This window comes from Tamandua tetradactyla, chromosome X (assembly GCF_023851605.1).
Source record: "Tamandua tetradactyla isolate mTamTet1 chromosome X, mTamTet1.pri, whole genome shotgun sequence".
Lineage (NCBI taxonomy): Eukaryota > Metazoa > Chordata > Mammalia > Pilosa > Myrmecophagidae > Tamandua > Tamandua tetradactyla.
Window position 1 is genome coordinate 58,146,135 of NC_135353.1, and position 18,859 is coordinate 58,164,993.

The 18,859-nt window shown below is 37.6% G+C and overlaps 1 protein-coding gene across 1 annotated transcript in view; it reads left to right on the plus strand.

The window, feature by feature from the left end:
- TRPC5 (transient receptor potential cation channel subfamily C member 5) overlaps positions 1-18,859 on the plus strand; it is a 197,966-nt gene that overhangs the window by 38,580 nt on the left and 140,527 nt on the right. Inside the window, exon 2 of the mRNA XM_077146516.1 lies at positions 18,491-18,859. This exon is cut by the window's right edge and continues 153 nt beyond it. Within this exon, the coding sequence (XP_077002631.1) occupies positions 18,491-18,859 (369 nt within the window). The remainder of the gene's footprint in view (positions 1-18,490) is intronic.

The following is an 18,859-nucleotide window of genomic DNA, read 5'->3' on the forward strand; positions in this document are numbered from 1 at the left end:
TTGAGAACAATAACCTTGTAAAAGCTCTAGCCAGTCCAGAGAGTGGAGAATTGTCTTTTCCTCTGCCATGTCCTCCAGCAATAGAATTCAGCTGAACATATGAAGAAGCTGATTTTAACTCACTCTGTTCACTGAGTTGCAGGTGTTTTATGTGATGAGGTCTGAGCCCAGCGATTCTGTCCCATGCTCATTAATCCAGAAGGATCCCAGAATGTAGTGCTAGCCTTTAAATGAAGAGTCCTAGGGCAAATCCAGGAGCAAACTCATTAGGGCCTGAATGCAAAGCCCCAGGAGAGACAGGCAATTTTACTTCTTTAGTAGGCATGTCCTTAGTCCACATCATTGCAAATTTAAAAATTCAATCAAGAACATTTTCAGACAAAAAGTCACTGAGAGAATTTGTGACCAAGAGACCAGCTCTGCAAGAAATGCTAAAGGGAGCACTAGAGTCAGATACAAAAAGACAGAAGAGAGAGGTATGGAGAACAGTGTAGAAAGAAGGAAAATCAGATATGATATATATAATACAAAAGGCAAAATGGTAGAGGAAAGTATTACCCAAACAGTAATAACACTACATGTTAATGGACTGAATTCCCCAATCAAAAGACATAGACTGGCAGAATGGATTAAAAAACAGGATCCTTCTATATGCTGTCTACAGGAAACACATCTTAGACGCAAAGATAAACATAGGTTGAAAGTGAAAGGTTGGGAAAAGATATTTCATGCAAATAACAACCAGAAAAGAGCAGGAGTAGCTATACTAATATCCAACAAATTAGACTTCAAATGTAAAACAGTTAAAAGAGACAAAGAAGGATACTATCTACTAATAAAAGGAACAATTACACAAGAAGACATAACAATCATAAATATTTATGCACCGAATCAGAATGCCCCAAAATACGTGAGGAATACACTGAAAACACTGAAAAGGGAAATAGACACATCTACCTTAATAGTTGGAGACTTCAATTCACCACTCTCATCAATGGACAGAACATCTAGACAGAGGATCAATAAAGAAACAGAGAATTTGAATATTACAATAAATGAGCTAGACTTAACAGACATTTATAGGACATTACACCCCACAACAGCAGGATATACCTTTTTCTCAAGTGCTCATGGATCATTCTCAAAGATAGACAATATGCTGGGTCACAAAAAAAATCTCAACAAACTTAAAAAGATTGAAATCATATACAACACTTTCTCAGATCATAAAGGAATGAAGTTAGAAATCAATAATAGGCAGAGTGCCAGAAAATTCACAAATACGTGGAGGCTCAACAACACACTCTTAAACGACAAGTGGGTCAAGGAAGAAATTACAAGAGAAATTAGTAAATATCTCGAGGCGAATGAAAATGAAAACACAACATATCAAAACCTATGGGATGCAGCAAAGGCAGTGCTAAGAGGGAAATTTATTGCCCTAAATGCCTATATCAGAAAAGAAGAAAAGGCAAAAATTCAGGAATTAGCTGTCCACTTGGAAGAACTGGAGAAAGAACAACAAACTAACCCCAAAGCAAGCAAAAGGAAAGAAATAACAAAGATTAGAGCAGAAATAAATGAAATCGAGAACATGAAAACAATAGAGAAAATCAATAAGACCAGAAGTTGGTTCTATGAGAAAATCAATAAGATTGATGGGCCCTTAGCAAGACTGACAAAAAGAAGAAGAGAGAGGACGCAAATAAATAAGATCAGAAATGGAAGAGGAGACATAACCACTGACCTCAAAGAAATAAATGAGGTAATAACAGGATACTATGAACAACTTTGCGCTAATAAATACAACAATGTAGATGAAATGGACAAGTTCCAAGAAAGGCATGAACAACCAACTCTGACTCAAGAAGAAATAGACGACCTCAACAAACCACACAAGTAAAGAAATCGAATCAGTCATTCAAAAGCTTCCCAAAAAGAAAAGTCCAGGACCAGACAGCTTCACATGTGAATTCTACCAAACATTCCAGAAAGAATTAGTACCAACTCTGCTCAAACTCTTCAAAAAAATTGAAGTGGAGGGAAAGCTACCTAATTCATTCTATGAAGCCAACATCACCCTCATACCAAAACCAGGCAAAGATATCTCAAAAAAAGAAAACTACAGACCAATCTCTCTAATGAATATAGATGCAAAAATCCTCAACAAAATTCTAGCAAATCGAATCCAGCAACACATTAAAAGAATTATACATCATGACCAAGTAGGATTCATCCCAGGTATGCAAGGATGGTTCAACATAAGAAAATCAATTAATGTAATGCACCATATCAACAAATCAAAGCAGAAAAATAACATGATCATCTCAATTGAGGCAGAGAAGGCATTTGACAAGATTCTACATCCTTTCCTGTTGAAAACACTTCAAAGGATAGGAATACAAGGGAACTTCCTTACAATGATAGAGGGAATATATGAAAAACCCACAGCTAATACCATCCTCAATGGGGAAAAATTGAAAACTTTCCCCCTAAGATCAGGAACAAGACAAGGATGTCCATTATCACCACTATTATTCAACATCGTGTTGGAGGTTCTAGCCAGAGCAATTACACAAGGAAAAGAAGTACAAGGCATCAAAATTGGAAAAGAAAAAGTAAAACTATCACTGTTTGCAGACGATATGATGCTATACGTCGAAAACCCGGAAAAATCCACAACAAAACTACTAGAGCTAATAAATGTGTACAGCAAAGTAGCAGGTTACAAGATCAACATTCAAAAATCCGTAGCGTTTCTATACACTAGCAATGAACAAGCTGAGGGGGAAATTAAGAAACGAATTCCATTTACAATTGCAACTAAAAGAATAAAGTACTTAGGAATAAATTTAACTAAAGAGACAAAAGACCTATACAAAGAAAACTACAAAAAACTGTTAAAAGAAATCACAGAAGACCTAAATAGATGGAAGGGCATACCGTGTTCATGGATTGGAAGACTAAATATAGTTAAGATGTCAATCCTACCTAAATTGATTTACAGATTCAATGCAATACCAATCAAAATCCCAACAACTTATTTTTCAGAAATAGAAAAACCAATAAGCAAATTTATCTGGAAGGGTAGGGTGCCCCAAATTGCTAAAAGTATCTTGAGGAAAAAAAAACGAAGCTGGAGGTCTCAAGCACCCGGACTTTGAGGCATATTATGAAGCCACAGTGGTCAAAACAGCATGGTATTGGCATAAAGATAGATATATTGACCAATGGAATCGAATAAAGTGTTCAGATATAGACCCTTTCATCTATGGACATTTGATCTTTGATAAGGCATTCAAGCCAATTCACCTGGGACAGAACAGTCTCTTCAATAAATGGTTCCTAGAGAACTGGATATCCATATGCAAAAGAATGAAAGAGGACCCGTATCTCACACCCTATACAAAAGTTAACTCAAAATGGATCAAAGATTTAAACATTAGGTCTAAGACCATAAAACAGTTAGAGGAAAATGTAGAGAGATATCTTATGAATCTTACAATTGGAGGCAGTTTTATGGACCTTAAACCTAAAGCAAGAGCACTGAAGAAAGAAAGAAATAAATGGGAGCTCCTCAAAATTAAACACTTTTGTGCATCAAAGAACTTCATCAAGAAAGTAGAAAGACAGCCTACACAATGGGAGACAATATTTGGAAACGACATATCAGATAAAGGTCTAGTATCCAGAATTTATAAAGAGATTGTTCAACTCAACAACAAAAAGACAGCCAACCCAATTACAAAATGGGAAAAAGACTTGAACAGACACCTCTCAGAAGAGGAAATACAAATGGCCAAAAGGCACATGAAGAGATTCTCAATGTCCCTGGCCATTAGAGAGGGACAAATGAGATATCATCTCACACCCACCAGAATGGCCATTATCAACAAAACAAAAACTGACAAGTGCTGGAGAGGATGCGGAGAAAGAGGCACACTCATCCACTGTTGGTGGGAATGTCAAATGGTGCAACCACTGTGGAAGGTAGTTTGGCGGTTCCTCAAAAAACTGAATATAGAATTGCCATACGACCCAACAATACCATTGCTAGGTATTAAGTCCTCTACTCAGAGGACTTAAGGGCAAAGACACAAACGGACATTTGCACACCAATGTTTATAGCAGCATTATTTACAATTGCAAAGAGATGGAAACAGCCAAAATGTCCATCAACAGAAGAGTGGCTAAACAAACTGTGGTATATACATACGATGGAATATTATGCAGCTTTAAGACAGAATAAACTTATGAAGCATGTAATAACATGGATGGACCTAGAGAACATTATGCTGAGTGAGACTGGCCAAAAACTAAAGGACAAATACTGTATGGTCCCACTGATGTGAACCGACATTCGAGAATAAACTTGGAATATGTCATTGGTAACAGAGACCATCAGGAGTTAGAAACAGGGTAAGATAATGGGTAATTGGAGCTGAAGGGATACAGACTGTGCAACAGGACTAGATACAAAAACTCAAAAATGGACAGCACAATACTACCTAATTGTAATGTAATTATGTTAAAACACTGAATGAAGCTGCATCTGAGCTATAGTTTTTTTTGTTTGTTTGTGTGGTTTTTTTATATATACTTTTTGTATTTTTTATTTTTATTTTTTTCTCTATATTATCATTTTATTTCTTTTTCTGTTGTCTTATTATTTCTTTTTCTAAATCGATGCAAATGTACTAAGAAATGATGATCATACATCTATGTGATAATATTAAGAATTACTGATTGCATATGTAGAATGGAATGATTTCTAAATGTGTTAGTTAATCTTTTTTTAATTAATAAAAAAATAAAATAAAATAAAAAATTAGTACATTTGGTTAGATAAAAGAAACTGAATTTTTGTTACATTACTGAGAAGTGTTTAAGGACATTCTCTTTCCTTGCTCTGCAAGAAAGTGGAAATGATGAGAAATTTAATAATGATAGAAATACTTGTGCTTTGGAGATACACTTTTTAAGTTTGTTGAACTTCAATTCTTTTTCATTGAGGCCATACCTAATAATTTTCTATTAAGTAGATGTATTTAAAAAGTTCGATATAGTCCAGTAATGCTTCTGGTATGTGTGACTTGGCTCTTGGACCTGTTGGTCTCCAGTCCCTGAGTTCTGTGCAGGGCTGAAACTGGCATATCCCATGTCCCCAAAGGATATAGAAATCTCATTTAAATTAACTTTTCTGTCTGTTAAATAAAAGGTGTGCATTTTATGGAAAAAAAAATTCAATCAAGTAACTTCATGGCCCAGGTTGCTTTAGAAGTATAGTTGTAGATAATATGAACCAAATCTAATTTCTTGGCCTGCTGATTTCCTTTCCCTCTTGCTTCCCCACCAACACCATTTTTTTCCTTTAAAAAACATGATTTTTAATGGAAGCCCAAGATCATTCAGTATGATTTTGGAGTTCAAAAATAAGACAAAGCTTGATAAGAAAAGAATAAAATTAATTTTTTTACCTGACCTCAATCTGAACACAAAATGGTTGTTAAAGTATAATTTAAAAAAAAGGTTAAATTATGATCTTCATACAAATTTAAAGTGAACATATGTCAAAAATTTTATTTCTCATTAATTCATGAGAGAACTAGTAAGCCATATCTCTGTCTGCAAACTACAGCCTACAGGCCAAATCAACCTACTACTTGCCTTTGTAAATAAAATTTTATTGGAGCACAACCACACCCCTGATGTAGGTAATCAAGAATACTGAAATTGATTTACAAATAGATACAAAGTGGTCAGTAACCACATGCATAATCAAATACATTCCACCAGACAAAATTCATTTCGATTTGTATGAAAAGGAATTATTTGCATTACTGTAAGTTTTCCACAATTTAGAGTTGTAAAATAACTCAAAATAATGAAAAACACATAATCCAGAAGGGACAGACCCTCCAGTTTTCTTTCTTGCCCAATTGAAAGTCTCACAATTTTTCTTAACAACTGGTAGGAGGAAGCTCAAGTACAGAGGCTCCACTAATAACAGAGTCCACTTTATCTGAATCTTGGGTAGTAATCAGGCTGCACAGTGGATTGTGAGAGTACTGGAAAAGCTTCCATCAAACTTAAGTCCTTACCAGTCTACTTCTTGATATTTTGACTTTTGGGCCAAGGCCTTTTTTCTAAGTGTGTCTGGCTAAAGTACAGACTACCGCCTACCAGGGATAGCTCCATATATGGTTATAGTAATTAACATCTTGGTATGGACATTTTTTTTCAGAGATTAACTAATCAGTCACCTATATAGGACCCAAAGGGCCCTGGATGAGAAAATGATAAAATTTAGTGAATCTAGTCTACTCAGAAATAGTATAAAACATAAGAAAGGCCCAGAGAAAGCAGTACTGGTTAAGCTCACACTGGACAAACAGGAGGGTACATGACAGCACTGGGTAAACTTGTATGATGTTAGAGGAAACATTAAAGAGTACATAAAGGAGAAATGGGGGCTCTGAAGCCTTTACATACGTCACGGTTTTGCTCAAGTTGTGGTGAACGAAAAACACCAAACTGTGCTGGGGAATGTGCTTGGAGTTGTGATACTTTTATAACACATTTTTGTGTTATACTTTTATAACCCATTTCTTGTTCTAACGATAGAAACCATAGTTGTTGAGAATTTAGTATGTTCTAAACCCTATAGTAGGCAATACTCATTTAATCTTAATAATTCTACCCAGTTGCTCTTATTTTTTCCATTTTACAGGTAAGAGAATTCAGGCACATAACAGCTAAATAATTTAGCCAATATAACAAAGCTACAAAATGACAAAGCCAGGAGAGGTATCCTTAAACTGCACTGTGGGAGATCTCCTCAGAATAGTGTGGGCAGAGATCTATTCTCCCCAACTCCTGATCATTTACTGATTAACTCACTATCCTAATTGCACTGATGATTTTGTGCACTGGAACTCAGTCATCCTCTCCAGCCCAAGATGCATCATCATTTTGGATGCATTCATTTGGACTGCCAAACCAATATCTTGCCTTGTCATTTCTTTGCTCTGTCCAACTCCGCCAACCTCCACATCCACTCCACTTCACCTCACTGTGCTCATGACTAATCTAGATCAGGTCATCATTTAGAACTGCTCCACCCTGGAACTCTTTTTTTTCCCCACTTTTTTTTCTTATTTATTTATATTGTGAAAAATAACATATATACAAAAAAGCAATAAATTTCAAAGCACACTGCAACAATTAGCTGTGGAACAGATTTCAGAGTTTTGTATGGGTTAAAATTCCACAATTTTAAGCTTTTCTTTCTAGCTGCTCCAAGACACTGGAGACTAAAGAAAGATCAGTATAATGATTCAGCAGTCATACTCTTTTTTGGGGGGGAGAGGGGGGTCTTTTATAGCAATCATATTTATCCCTGAGCTTTAAGTGCTGTTTCTGGATTTTTTTTTCCTTTTTTTAAATTTCTTTTTTATTTATTTATTTTTATTTATGATATATAACCACATACAAACATAAACATTCTTATCATATGATCATTCCGTTCTTGTTATATAATCAATAACTCACACTATCATCACATAGTTGTATATTCATCATCATGATCATTTCTTAGAACATCTTCATCAATTCAGAAAAAGCAATAAAAAGAAAACAGAAAAAAATTCATACATACCATACCCTTTACCCCTCCCCTTCACAGATCACCAGCATTTCAATCTATTAAATTTATTTTAACATTTGTTCCCCCTATCATTTATTTATTTTTAATCATATGTTTTACTTGTCTGCTGATAAGGTAGACAAAATGAGCATCAGACACAAGACTCTCACAGCCACAGTCACACTTCAACAGCCATATTATCATACAATTATCTTCAAGAAACATGGCCACTGAAGCACAGTTCCACATTTTCAGGCAGTTCCCTCCACTGTGGAACTCTTGTATATCAATACACCCCCTCTCTGACTACAGTCTCCTTTCCTCCAAATTCTCCTCTTCTGATTCTATCTGCCCTTTGACTTCAAAAAGACATTAAGTCCCTGGCTTTTATCCATTACCTACCTAATGTGGCCTTTATGCTCAATCATCTTGTAGCGCGAAAACCAGGAACAAGGCCACAGGCCTCCAGGAACGTTTCGCAAAGTTAGAACAGGCTGAGACTAAGGATCCATAGTTTCGGGAAGCAGATTTTATTTGCAATGGCCATAGGGCTCAGCTGAGTAGCCGCTGAAAGTCTGAGCCCTGAACAAAAGGCAACCTTAGCTTTTATAGACTGTATGACATATTAAAGACAAGGTAAACAATTGGCTGATTAAAGTTGAGAATGGCCCAGAGCTGAACCATTGAGGGGCCCCCACCCCAGGAATGTCTTCTCTTGCCCACGTGCATCTTCACCAGTTCCTGAAGGCCAGGGGAGGGGGTTTCTATCCCAGGAATGTGCCTTATCTCTCTTGCCTGCAAGGAGAGGGGGTTTAGCGATTTTCAAAAGAGCACAGCTGAACCAGAAAGAGGGGGAGGCCTGCCTGCTACAATCTGAACTACTTTTCCAGCATCCTCAACATCCTTGCACCTCTTGGATCAATCCAACAACTTGTATTCTCCATTTCTGCATCCAAACTGTCAACATTGCTAGGAAAAAGCCATACATTTATGAGAATTGCTGCCACTACAAATTTATAGCCTCTGATTTCTCTGGGATGTGAGCAGTGCTAGGCAATTCTTTTACTTTCCCTTGGTCACTGTGCTGGTTTGAAAGGATGTATGTCCCCTAGAAAAGCCATGTTTTAATCAAAATCCCATTTCATAAAGGTAGAATAATCCCTATTCAATACTCTGTGTTTGAAACAGTAATCAGATTATCTCCCTGGGTGATGTGATTTAGTCAAGAGTGGTTGTTAAGCTGTATCAGGTGACGACATGTCTCCACCCATTTAGATGGGTCTTGATAAATTTCTGGAGTCCTATAAAAGAGGAAACATTCTGGAGAAAGAAGGAGATTGAGAGAGAGCAGAGAATGCTGTAGCACCACGAAGCAGAGTCCACCAGCCAGTGACCTTTGGAAATGAAGAAGGAAAACACCTCCTGGGAGCTTCATGCAACAGGAAGCCAGGAGAGAAAGCTAGCAGATGATGCCATGTTTGCCATGTGCCCTTCCAGATGAGAGAGGAACCCTGACTGTGTTTGCCATGTGCCTTCTCACTTGAGAGAGAGAGACCCTGAACTTCATCGGCCTTCTTGAACCAAGGTGTCTTTCCCTGGATCCTTTGATGGGACATTTCTATAGACTTGCTTTAATTAAGACATTTTCTCAGCCTTAGAACTATAAACTAGCAACTTATTAAATTCCCGTTTTTAAAAGTCATTGTTTCTGGTATATTGCATTTTGGCAGCTCGCAAACTAAAACAGTCACCTTCCTTTTTCTTTCCCCTTATAAATATTCTATACATTCAGTTCTACCCACACACCCTGCCAACTTCTACCTTCCACACTCATTGCAGTAATCTCACCTCCTACTTCAATGAGAAAACAGCATTTTCAGATGAGAAGTACTCAAAATTACAAGCGTCTTCTACAGCAAACTTACCTACAGCTATGCTAAACTCATTTTTCCTCCAGTCTCTGAGGATAAGGAAGGTATCCTTCTTCCAGGCCAAGAAGTAACTCTGTACTGTGGGCCTCATCCTTTCTGAACTCCTCAGGCATCTTGATCTATCCATGAAGCCCCCGCTCCCTTTATCTACAACCTCTAGACTCTTCCCCAGTTCCATCCTCTCATCTAATAAATGTGCTCAAGCCTCAGTTGACTCCATAACCCATTCTGGTTACGGCTTCCTCTTCTCTTCACAACTATGTTTCTTAAAAGAGGCCTGGATTGTTAGGCCAGTTACAGGAGCAGAAACTCAGACTAGAAGTCCAGGCAGAAGTCATATTTTATAGACTAGGGTAGAAAGTGGGGAAGAGCCAGGATTCAGAAACTAACGGATCTTAGAGCAAAGCCCTAGCAATTGGAATTTGGAATGGAGGAGGCTGAGGCAGCATGAGTGCTTCCTACCTCAAGCCTCTGTTTCTCTGGAAACCCCAGTTTCCACTGAGTCCTCAAGATAAATTAGCAGGTCCAGCTGCAGGGCAAGCAGAGACTGATCCCATCGACTCTTATGGTTTCAACTCTATTATGTGCTAAAGACACTCTCTATATTTTCAACCCTGACATCTCCTTCAAGATTCATGCTAGATTTACAATTTTCTACTGCAGTTCCATAGGGACCTAATATTCAACATGTCCAAAGCAGAAGTTTCATTTGACTCTAAATCTGTTCTTCCTCCTGTACTCCCTATCTCAGTTGGTGACACCACCATTCAAGCAGGCATGGAATATAGAAAGCAGACATCCTTGATTTCTTCCTCCTCCCTTACCTAACACACTCAATGAATGTGTTTAATCTGTTCTTTTCTGCCTATTTCTACAATCACTGCCTAGATTACAATATTCACCATCTCCTCACCTGATATAATGCTATCTTTTATCTAACTTTACCTTACTAAAACTCATCCAATAGTGTGCTAGAGTTGGCTCGCACCAGCTGGAGAAAGTTCATTTTGTGTATCTCTTCCCCTCTCATGTTCTGTGATGTCATGTTGGTAGTTGAAATCACCACTTACCTAGGTCACTTTCCTGATTAGTAGCTACCCATGACCAATAGCCAACTTCTAAGTTCCTTAACATGGCATGCAGAATTTTTTATCATCTGGCCTCTGCTTGAATGTCCAGCATCCTCCCCCATTCCACTTTAGTCTCACAATTTCTGTGCTAGCACAGAAATCATAAACTGGCTCACTTAAGTCTAATTTGCCTCACATATGTGTTTTGCTTGGCCGGCACGCTGTCTCTAAATTTTTACGCCAACATTTAAAACTTTAAGAGATTTATCAAAAATACAGATTTCTGCCTTCCTTGAAAAATTACAGCACTGGGCTATCATTCATGTTTATTAACAGGAGCTGAGAAGACACTGCATCCCTTCGAAAGTGTGTGTGCTGTACCATTCACCAATTCCTACCATTCTCTCACCCCAATTATGCATATAAACATACACCTGGCTGTCCTCACTCATATCTGTTGCCTGTTCGGTTCTTACTGTAAACTATATCATAAAATTCTGATTGTCATAAAAAACCTCTGACCATTACTACAGAACTTTTTTTTTTTTTTTTTTTACCATGGCTGCCCTGCTGACAGTCCATGATCACTGCACAGCCTGGGGAGGGAAAGCAGCAAATAATAAGGGGAAAAGAGGGAAGAGGAGTAGAGAAAACTTTGGTCTATGGACCAGAGTGTCCTTTTATTTAATTAGAGAAGTTGAAGGTTTTCAGAAAAATCATGTATAAAATACAATGTTCCCATATAACCCTCTATGCACCTGCACACACACACACCAAGTTCCCCTACTGTTAACACTTTGCATTAGTGTGGTACATTTGTTAAAATTAATGAAATAATGTTATTATAACTGCACTATTAAATATAGTCCATAGTTTACATTAGAGTTCACATTTTGGGTTGAACAATTCTATGGGTTTTTACAAAATTTTTATTCTAGTAATATATATAAAATCTAACATTTCCCTTTTTAAAGACATTCAAGTATATATAATTCAGTGGTGTTAATTGTATTCACCATGTTGTGCTACCATTACCACCATCCATTATAAAACCTTTTCCTTCAGAAGGAGAAGGTATAACAAAGATAGGATTTAACAAATGAGTATGACTGCTGAATCATTATATTGATATTTATTTTACTCTCCAGTGTCTTGGAGCATCTAGGAGGAAAAACCTGAAATGGTAGAACTGTAACCATACCAAACTTTAAAATCTGTTCTATAAGTATTTGTTAAAATGTACTTTGAAATTTATGGCTTTTTTGGTATACATATTTCACAATAAAAAAATGGTAAAAAAAAAAAAAACACTTTTCCATCAACCCAAACAAAAATTCTGCACCAAATAAGCAATAACACCTCATTCCCTTTCCCCTCCTCAGCATCTGGTAACCTGTGCTCTAGTTTCTGACTCTACGAATTTGTATATTCTAATTATTTCATATTGGTGAGTTCAATGCTGTGTGATATTTTTGTCATTTTGTCTGGCTTATTTCACTCAACATGATGTTTTCAAGGTTCATCCATGTTGTCGCATGCATTAAAATTTCATTTCATTTTACAGGTCTCATGATGAAGTCCTTTGGAGCACAAAAATTTTTAATATTGATAAAGTCCCATTTATCAATTTTTCTTTTGCTGCTTGTGCTTTTGGTATAAAGTCTGAGAAACCATTGCGTAACACAAGGTTGTGAAGATGCTCGTGTGTTCTTCTAGGAGATGTATAGTTTTAGTTCTTATATTTGGGTCTTTGGCTCATGTTGAGTTAGTTTTTGTGTATGGTATGAGGTAGGGTTCCACCTCCATTCTTTGCATATAGACATCCAGTTTTCCCAGCACCATTCATGGAAGAGACTATTCTTTCCTCATTGAGTGGACTTGCCAAAAATTTTCCAGTTCTCCCTCTGTTGTTGGTTTCTAGCTTCATTCCATTATGATGGGAGAAGATATATTGTATAATTTCAATAGTTTTGAATTTACTGAGACTACTTTTGTGAACTGACATGTGGTCTATCCTGGAGAATAAGTCATGTGCACTAGAGAAGAATATATATTCTGCTGCTGTTGGGTGAAGTGTTCTATATATGTCTGTTAGGTCTAGTTGGTTTAGAGCATTGTTCAAATTTTCTCTGTCCTTATTGATTTTTTGTCTAGATGGTCTAACCACTATTGAAAGTGGTATATTTAAGTCTCTTATTAATAAAGTAGACCATCTATTTCTCCCTTCACATCTGTGAATATTTCCTTCAGATATTTTGGGTCTCTGCCATTAGGTGCATATATATATTTATAATTGTTATGTCTTGTTGAACTAACCCTTTTACAAGTATATAGTGACCTTCTTTGTATGTCATCACAGTTTCTTACTTTAAGTATATTTTATCTGATATTAGTATAGCTAATGGTAATCAAGCTCTCCTTTGCTTACTATTTGCATGGTATATATTTTCCCCATTCTGTCATGTTCAACCTACCTGTGTCTTTGAATTTAAGGTGAATCTTAGCATATCATTGGGTCATGCTTTATTCATTCTGCCTTTTAATGGCTAGGACAATATCTAGCTTTTACTTGGAGAGTTCAATCCATTCATATTTAAAGTAACTACTGATAATCCATGACTTTCTTATCCCATTTGGCTATTTGGTCTTTGTAAATCCTAAACCTTTTTTGCCCCTCAATTCTTCCATTAATATCTATTTCATATTTATTTGATTTTTCTATACTTCTTAGTTACTTCTCATTTCTCTCTGTATATATTTTTCATACATTTTCTTTGTGGTTTCCATGGGGTTTAAATTTAACATCCTAAATCTATAACAATCATGCTTGATTTGGTACCAACTGAAATTCAATAGCATGCACATATATTATTCTTATTCTTATACCCCTCAGTCCTCCTCCCATTTTGTTGTACTTGTTACAATTATATCTTTATACAATGTATGTCCAAAACCATACATTTATCATTACATTTTTATGTATTTGCATTTTAGAAACTGTAAGAAGTAAAAAGTAGAGTTTTATATATATAAATACAATAGTATTGTCATTTATAAATTATCCATATGTCACTTTTAACTGAGGTCTTTATTTCTTTATGCTGCTTTGCTCCACTGTCTAGTGTCCTTTCCTTTCATTCAGAAGAACTCCCTTTCTCATTGCTTGTAATACAGGTCTAGCAGGGATGAACTTCCTCAGCTTTTGTTTATCTGGGAACGACTTAATCTCTCCCTTATGTTCAAAAGACAGTCTTTCCAGATATAAAATTTTTGGTTTACAGTTTTTTTTTTCAACACTTTAAATATTTCATCCCACTGCCTTCTTGCTTCTTGCTTCTGTGGTTTCTGATGAAAATCAGCACTTAATCTTATTGAGACTCCCTTGTACATAACATACTGCTTTTCTCTTGCAGCTTTCAGGAATCTCTCCTTGTCCTTGGCATAGGACAATTTGACTACTTTGTGTCTAGGCATGGTTCTCTGCAAGTTTATCCTCCTTGGGCTTCTTGAATGTGCATATTCATGTCTTTTGTTAAATTTGGGAAGTTATCTGCCATTATTTCTTTGAATATTCCATATGATCTTTCTTTCTTCCTTATTCTTTGGGACTCCCATAATGCATATTTGATGGTGTCCCATAGGCCTCTTAGGATGTGTTTCTTTTTTATTATTCTTTTGTCTTTCTGCTCCTCAGCCTGAATCATTTCAGTTTTCTTCTCTTTGAATTCAGTTAGTCTTCCTTCTGTCATCTTCAATCTTCTGTTGAAACACTCTAGGGAATATTTTATTTCATTTATGTGGTCTTCAACCTCGGTATTTCTGTTTGTTCCTTTTTCAACTTTCTCTTTATTGAGATTCTCATGTTATTCATTCATTGTTTTCCTGATATCCTTTAGTTCGTTCTCTTGTTTTCCTTTATCTCCTTGAGCATATTGAGTATCATTTTTTAAAAGTCTTTGCCTGATATGTCCAAAGTATAGTCTTCTTCATTGACGGTTTCTGGATCTTCTTTGGATAGGCCATCATTTCCTGTTTCTTTGTTTTTCTTGTAATTTTTTTTATTTCACACTGTACATTTTATTATATTAAAGGGTTAACTCTGGGATTTAGCCCCTGAGCTGACTGTTCCTTAAATTTGTATTGAGCTAGTGATATGACAGAGGTTTCCCAGACTGCCAGGAGCTAACAAAACAAACAAAGCAATGCAAAAAATTCCTTTCACAGTCTTTACAAATTGGCTTTGCTTTGGCTGGTCTTCCCCTTCAGAGTTTATCCCTCCTATCAAGATCAGCCTGAGGTAAAAGTGAAGTGCATGCATCCTCTCCATTTTTTCTGAACCTGTGTCTTGTCCTAGGCTTTTGGTAGCTTGTGGCCTTAGGAATTTCCCCTCACCCTGTTTATAGGAATTTGAGTGCCCCTCTACTCCCTATGGAATAGAGATTCTCCCTCTCCAGGGAGCTCTATTTTATGACAGAAAGCAGGTAATCCTTTACCCCATGGCCCTTTGACATGATTATTTCTTACACTACTTTAGCTCTCAGCATGCTGCTTCTGCCTGCTGGGCAAGTTCTGGGAGGGCACAATCAAGATGAGTTTCCTGGTTCAATCTTTTACTGTGTCACTTGATAGATTGGCATTAACATACAGGCATCACAGTATGCACATAGTTTACTCTGCTTCCTCCAGAACAAGGCCAGGGACCCAAAATGTAAGCACAGGCTGGCTCTACACCAAACCTATCAGGGGGTGGTTGTGAGGCCAACAAGGGCACCATGAGCTTCTCTTACCTTTGTTAAAGCCGCATTTTCTTGATTCAGCACTGTTGCAGCTTCTATAACCTTTTGTTTTCTGCTATTTTTAGGAAGATGGCTTTGTCCATTTTTGCTAGCTGTTCAAAGATTCTTTGGGGAAACAGCAGCCCGGAGCATCCTATGCCACCATCTTGTTTGACCAAAAGCCCAGATAATCCATTTTTGAAGTTACAGAATTTTGAAAATGACATCCAGAAATTGTCCTGAGTTTTTGAAACCTCAAGGTAGTTCTCTATAGAGCCATTCTTCTAACTCTGGCTTAGAGTCTTGTAATGTCTATTTTCTCAGCTGGACATGGAAAGGAAAGGCCTAAGGGAACTAGCTCACATTGACCCAAATTGTAGGAGCCAAGTTTGTAAATAAGAAAGTAAATTTCTTAATTTTAGAGTAAGAAATTTAATTTCCTTTTGCCAATTGCCTACTATGTTTCTACCACTGTGCTAAACGCTGTGGAGAAAGAAGAGTAGTATAAGGCAGTTCTGCCTTCAAGGAATTCATAGTCTTACTGAGCATGCAAGACATACATATGTGAAATAATTAGACAGCAATATAAAGCAGCCTCAGAAAAGTGAGATCTCGGATGCAGCCTGGTGCCTAAAATCAAAGTTGGAAGGAGGATCTATTAAAGAAGCCAGGACTTGTAATGACCCTTGACCAGCAGAGAAAAGGAGAAAGACCATTCCACACAGAGGCTTGCACATGGATAAACACACCTTACACGTGACAGCAATGAGTAAGGTGGGTGATGTGGGTGTGGCAATCTGAGAGAGGATAAAGCTTATTGGAGGAGAAAAGGTAATCTGGGTGGGAGGACATGGTTGATCACTACAGACCAGTTTCCTTTGTAAATGAGTTCCTTTCTGGTGTCACATATGCCTGAAGCCAAATGGACGATCCTAAGGCTACTTGTTGAGTGCAGATGCTAAGACAGTGGAATCAAATGGCTTGAGAGAGCATTTCATACTCTAGGCATAGACAACAACTTTTTGACTCTGTGACACAAGTTGGCCTAAGCAATATTCATGGGTACACAATATTCTCTATATGTCTTGAACAGGCCTGGCAGTACTGGCACAGAAGAAAAAAGAGCATGATATATAGAATAAGCAAGGAAGGGGAGAGAGGGCAGGAAGAGCACCATGGTAGGGAGCAGTCACATACTTCCAATATTAACACAGGAAATCCTATGCTAAGGTTATCTCCCCCTCCTACTGACCATGCCGAAGACTGAGGAATGCCCCTGCTCACTGAGAAAGGTGGGCTTCCCAGATTTGAGCTGCTTTCTTCCTCAGTAGACTGTGACAAATTGCTCATTTACCATCTCTCCCAACTCTAAGCTTTGTGCCGGATGTCGTGTTTATGTTCATTTCCAGGCCCACTCAGACCTACTCCTTCCTGTAGGTTTATGCTAATTTCTGAGATTATTCTTTCCTGTGCTCAATTTACTTTATGAGCCAATTGCTCACTTCCTGCTGTGTCTTGTTTGTAGCTGCTCCCTTTAAATGTTTAACAATGTTTACCTGCTGCTCCATCCAAGCAATTGATGACCAATGTGCATGCAGCCAGCTCTCCACGATTCAGAGGCTAATGCAACCACTTGCAAACTCCTCCTCTTCCACCTCTCTCTGGCTCCCTATTTTCTGACCACTTCTCTGTTTAGGAACCCCTCATCCAAGATGGGAAGGCAAAAATGAGTAAAACTCTAACTCATCCATTCGTCAGTTCACCAGCAGCTGTGGTTTTGTTTTTGTTTTAACACTTAGAAAAAGAGAAAGAAACTATTGATTAAAACAAGGTTCATCTCTTCTGTGAGAATCTCAATTATCCATGTTATGTTCTTCCCAATAAAATGGTATATTTGGAACTGTATTTTTTTTCTTAAGTGTATTAAGATCAATATTTCACAGTCCTATGAAATTCTATCCATGCTTGAATACTCAGTTCCACCCTTCCCTGAAGCCTCCTTTGACTAATTCAATCCTCCCCAATCTCTAGCTCTGGATCCTACTGTATTTAGAGTCTTCTATAAGTCTAGTGAGATGCCCGAGTTTCCCGAGTTACCCAAACTGAGAACAGGCTGGGTCCCAAAAAAACACACACTAAATGTCCAAGGTTTTTAATTCATTGACCAGGTTCTGTACACTCACCCAGAAATACTCCTAAATACCCAGAGAACTCATGTCTGTCACCAGTTAACTGCTCTTTACACCAAGCATTAATTGCATCTTGGATATAGCAGTTTTCTCAAAGGTCCCTTTCCTAGGGTAACCACACCCCCTCTTCATTTACAAAGTACTCCTTCCTGTCAATTACAGATTCTCTCTATCTTCCTGGGACCTACAGGAATTTGGATGAGCCCCATTGGCCTTAGTCTTTAGTTCTCTGAAATCCTAAACAGAGACAAAGTCAATGTAACCATTTAAGGGAATCTTCTTTTCAGTCACTTGATTTAGTGGCACTCTTTAAGATTTTTAGTTGTCTTTAGCCTTTCAAACAAATATTCCCATAGTCTCTACTGCTCCTTTGAAATTGAATACATACTACTATGTACTATTATTTACCAATTTTATGTAAGTCTGATCTATCCAATTAAGCTCCAGAACACCAGGGAAAATGTCCTTTACTTCTCTGTATCTCTACTATGCCACAGACAAAATTGGACATCTTGTAATTGCATAATTTAGGAGCCACTCTCTAGAGTTAGTCTGCCTGGGTTTAAATCTTGGCTGTCACTAAAAGCTGTGTAACCTTAGACATGTTCTTTAAATTCTCTCTGTGCCTCTATTTCTTCATGTGGGGTGAATATTTACATAATAGGGCTGTTGTAGAGATTAAATTAGTAAATACATCTAAAGTGCTTTGAACAGTGTCTGGCATGCAGTAAGGACTCCACAAATGTTACCTCTTATGGTGAGGAGGAAGATAGTCAAGAGAATGGTGACTCCAATTCTGGAATCATCAACATTTGATATGATCTTTCTCTCTCCAAGTCTTAATCCCACCTTTCTATGCTTCTCACTTTCTTGTACCTAGGTTCCCACTCTATTGATGGACACCCAGTTCTCAGAGTTCACACCTGACATCACTCCTATCATGCTGGCGGCCCACACCAACAACTATGAAATCATTAAATTGCTTGTCCAAAAACGAGTCACCATCCCACGGCCCCACCAGATCCGCTGCAACTGTGTGGAATGTGTATCCAGTTTAGAGGTAGACAGCCTACGCCACTCTCGCTCCCGGCTGAACATCTATAAGGCTCTGGCAAGCCCTTCACTCATTGCCTTATCAAGTGAGGACCCCATCCTAACTGCCTTCCGTCTGGGCTGGGAGCTTAAGGAGCTCAGCAAGGTGGAGAATGAGTTCAAGGCAGAGTATGAGGAGCTCTCTCAGCAGTGTAAG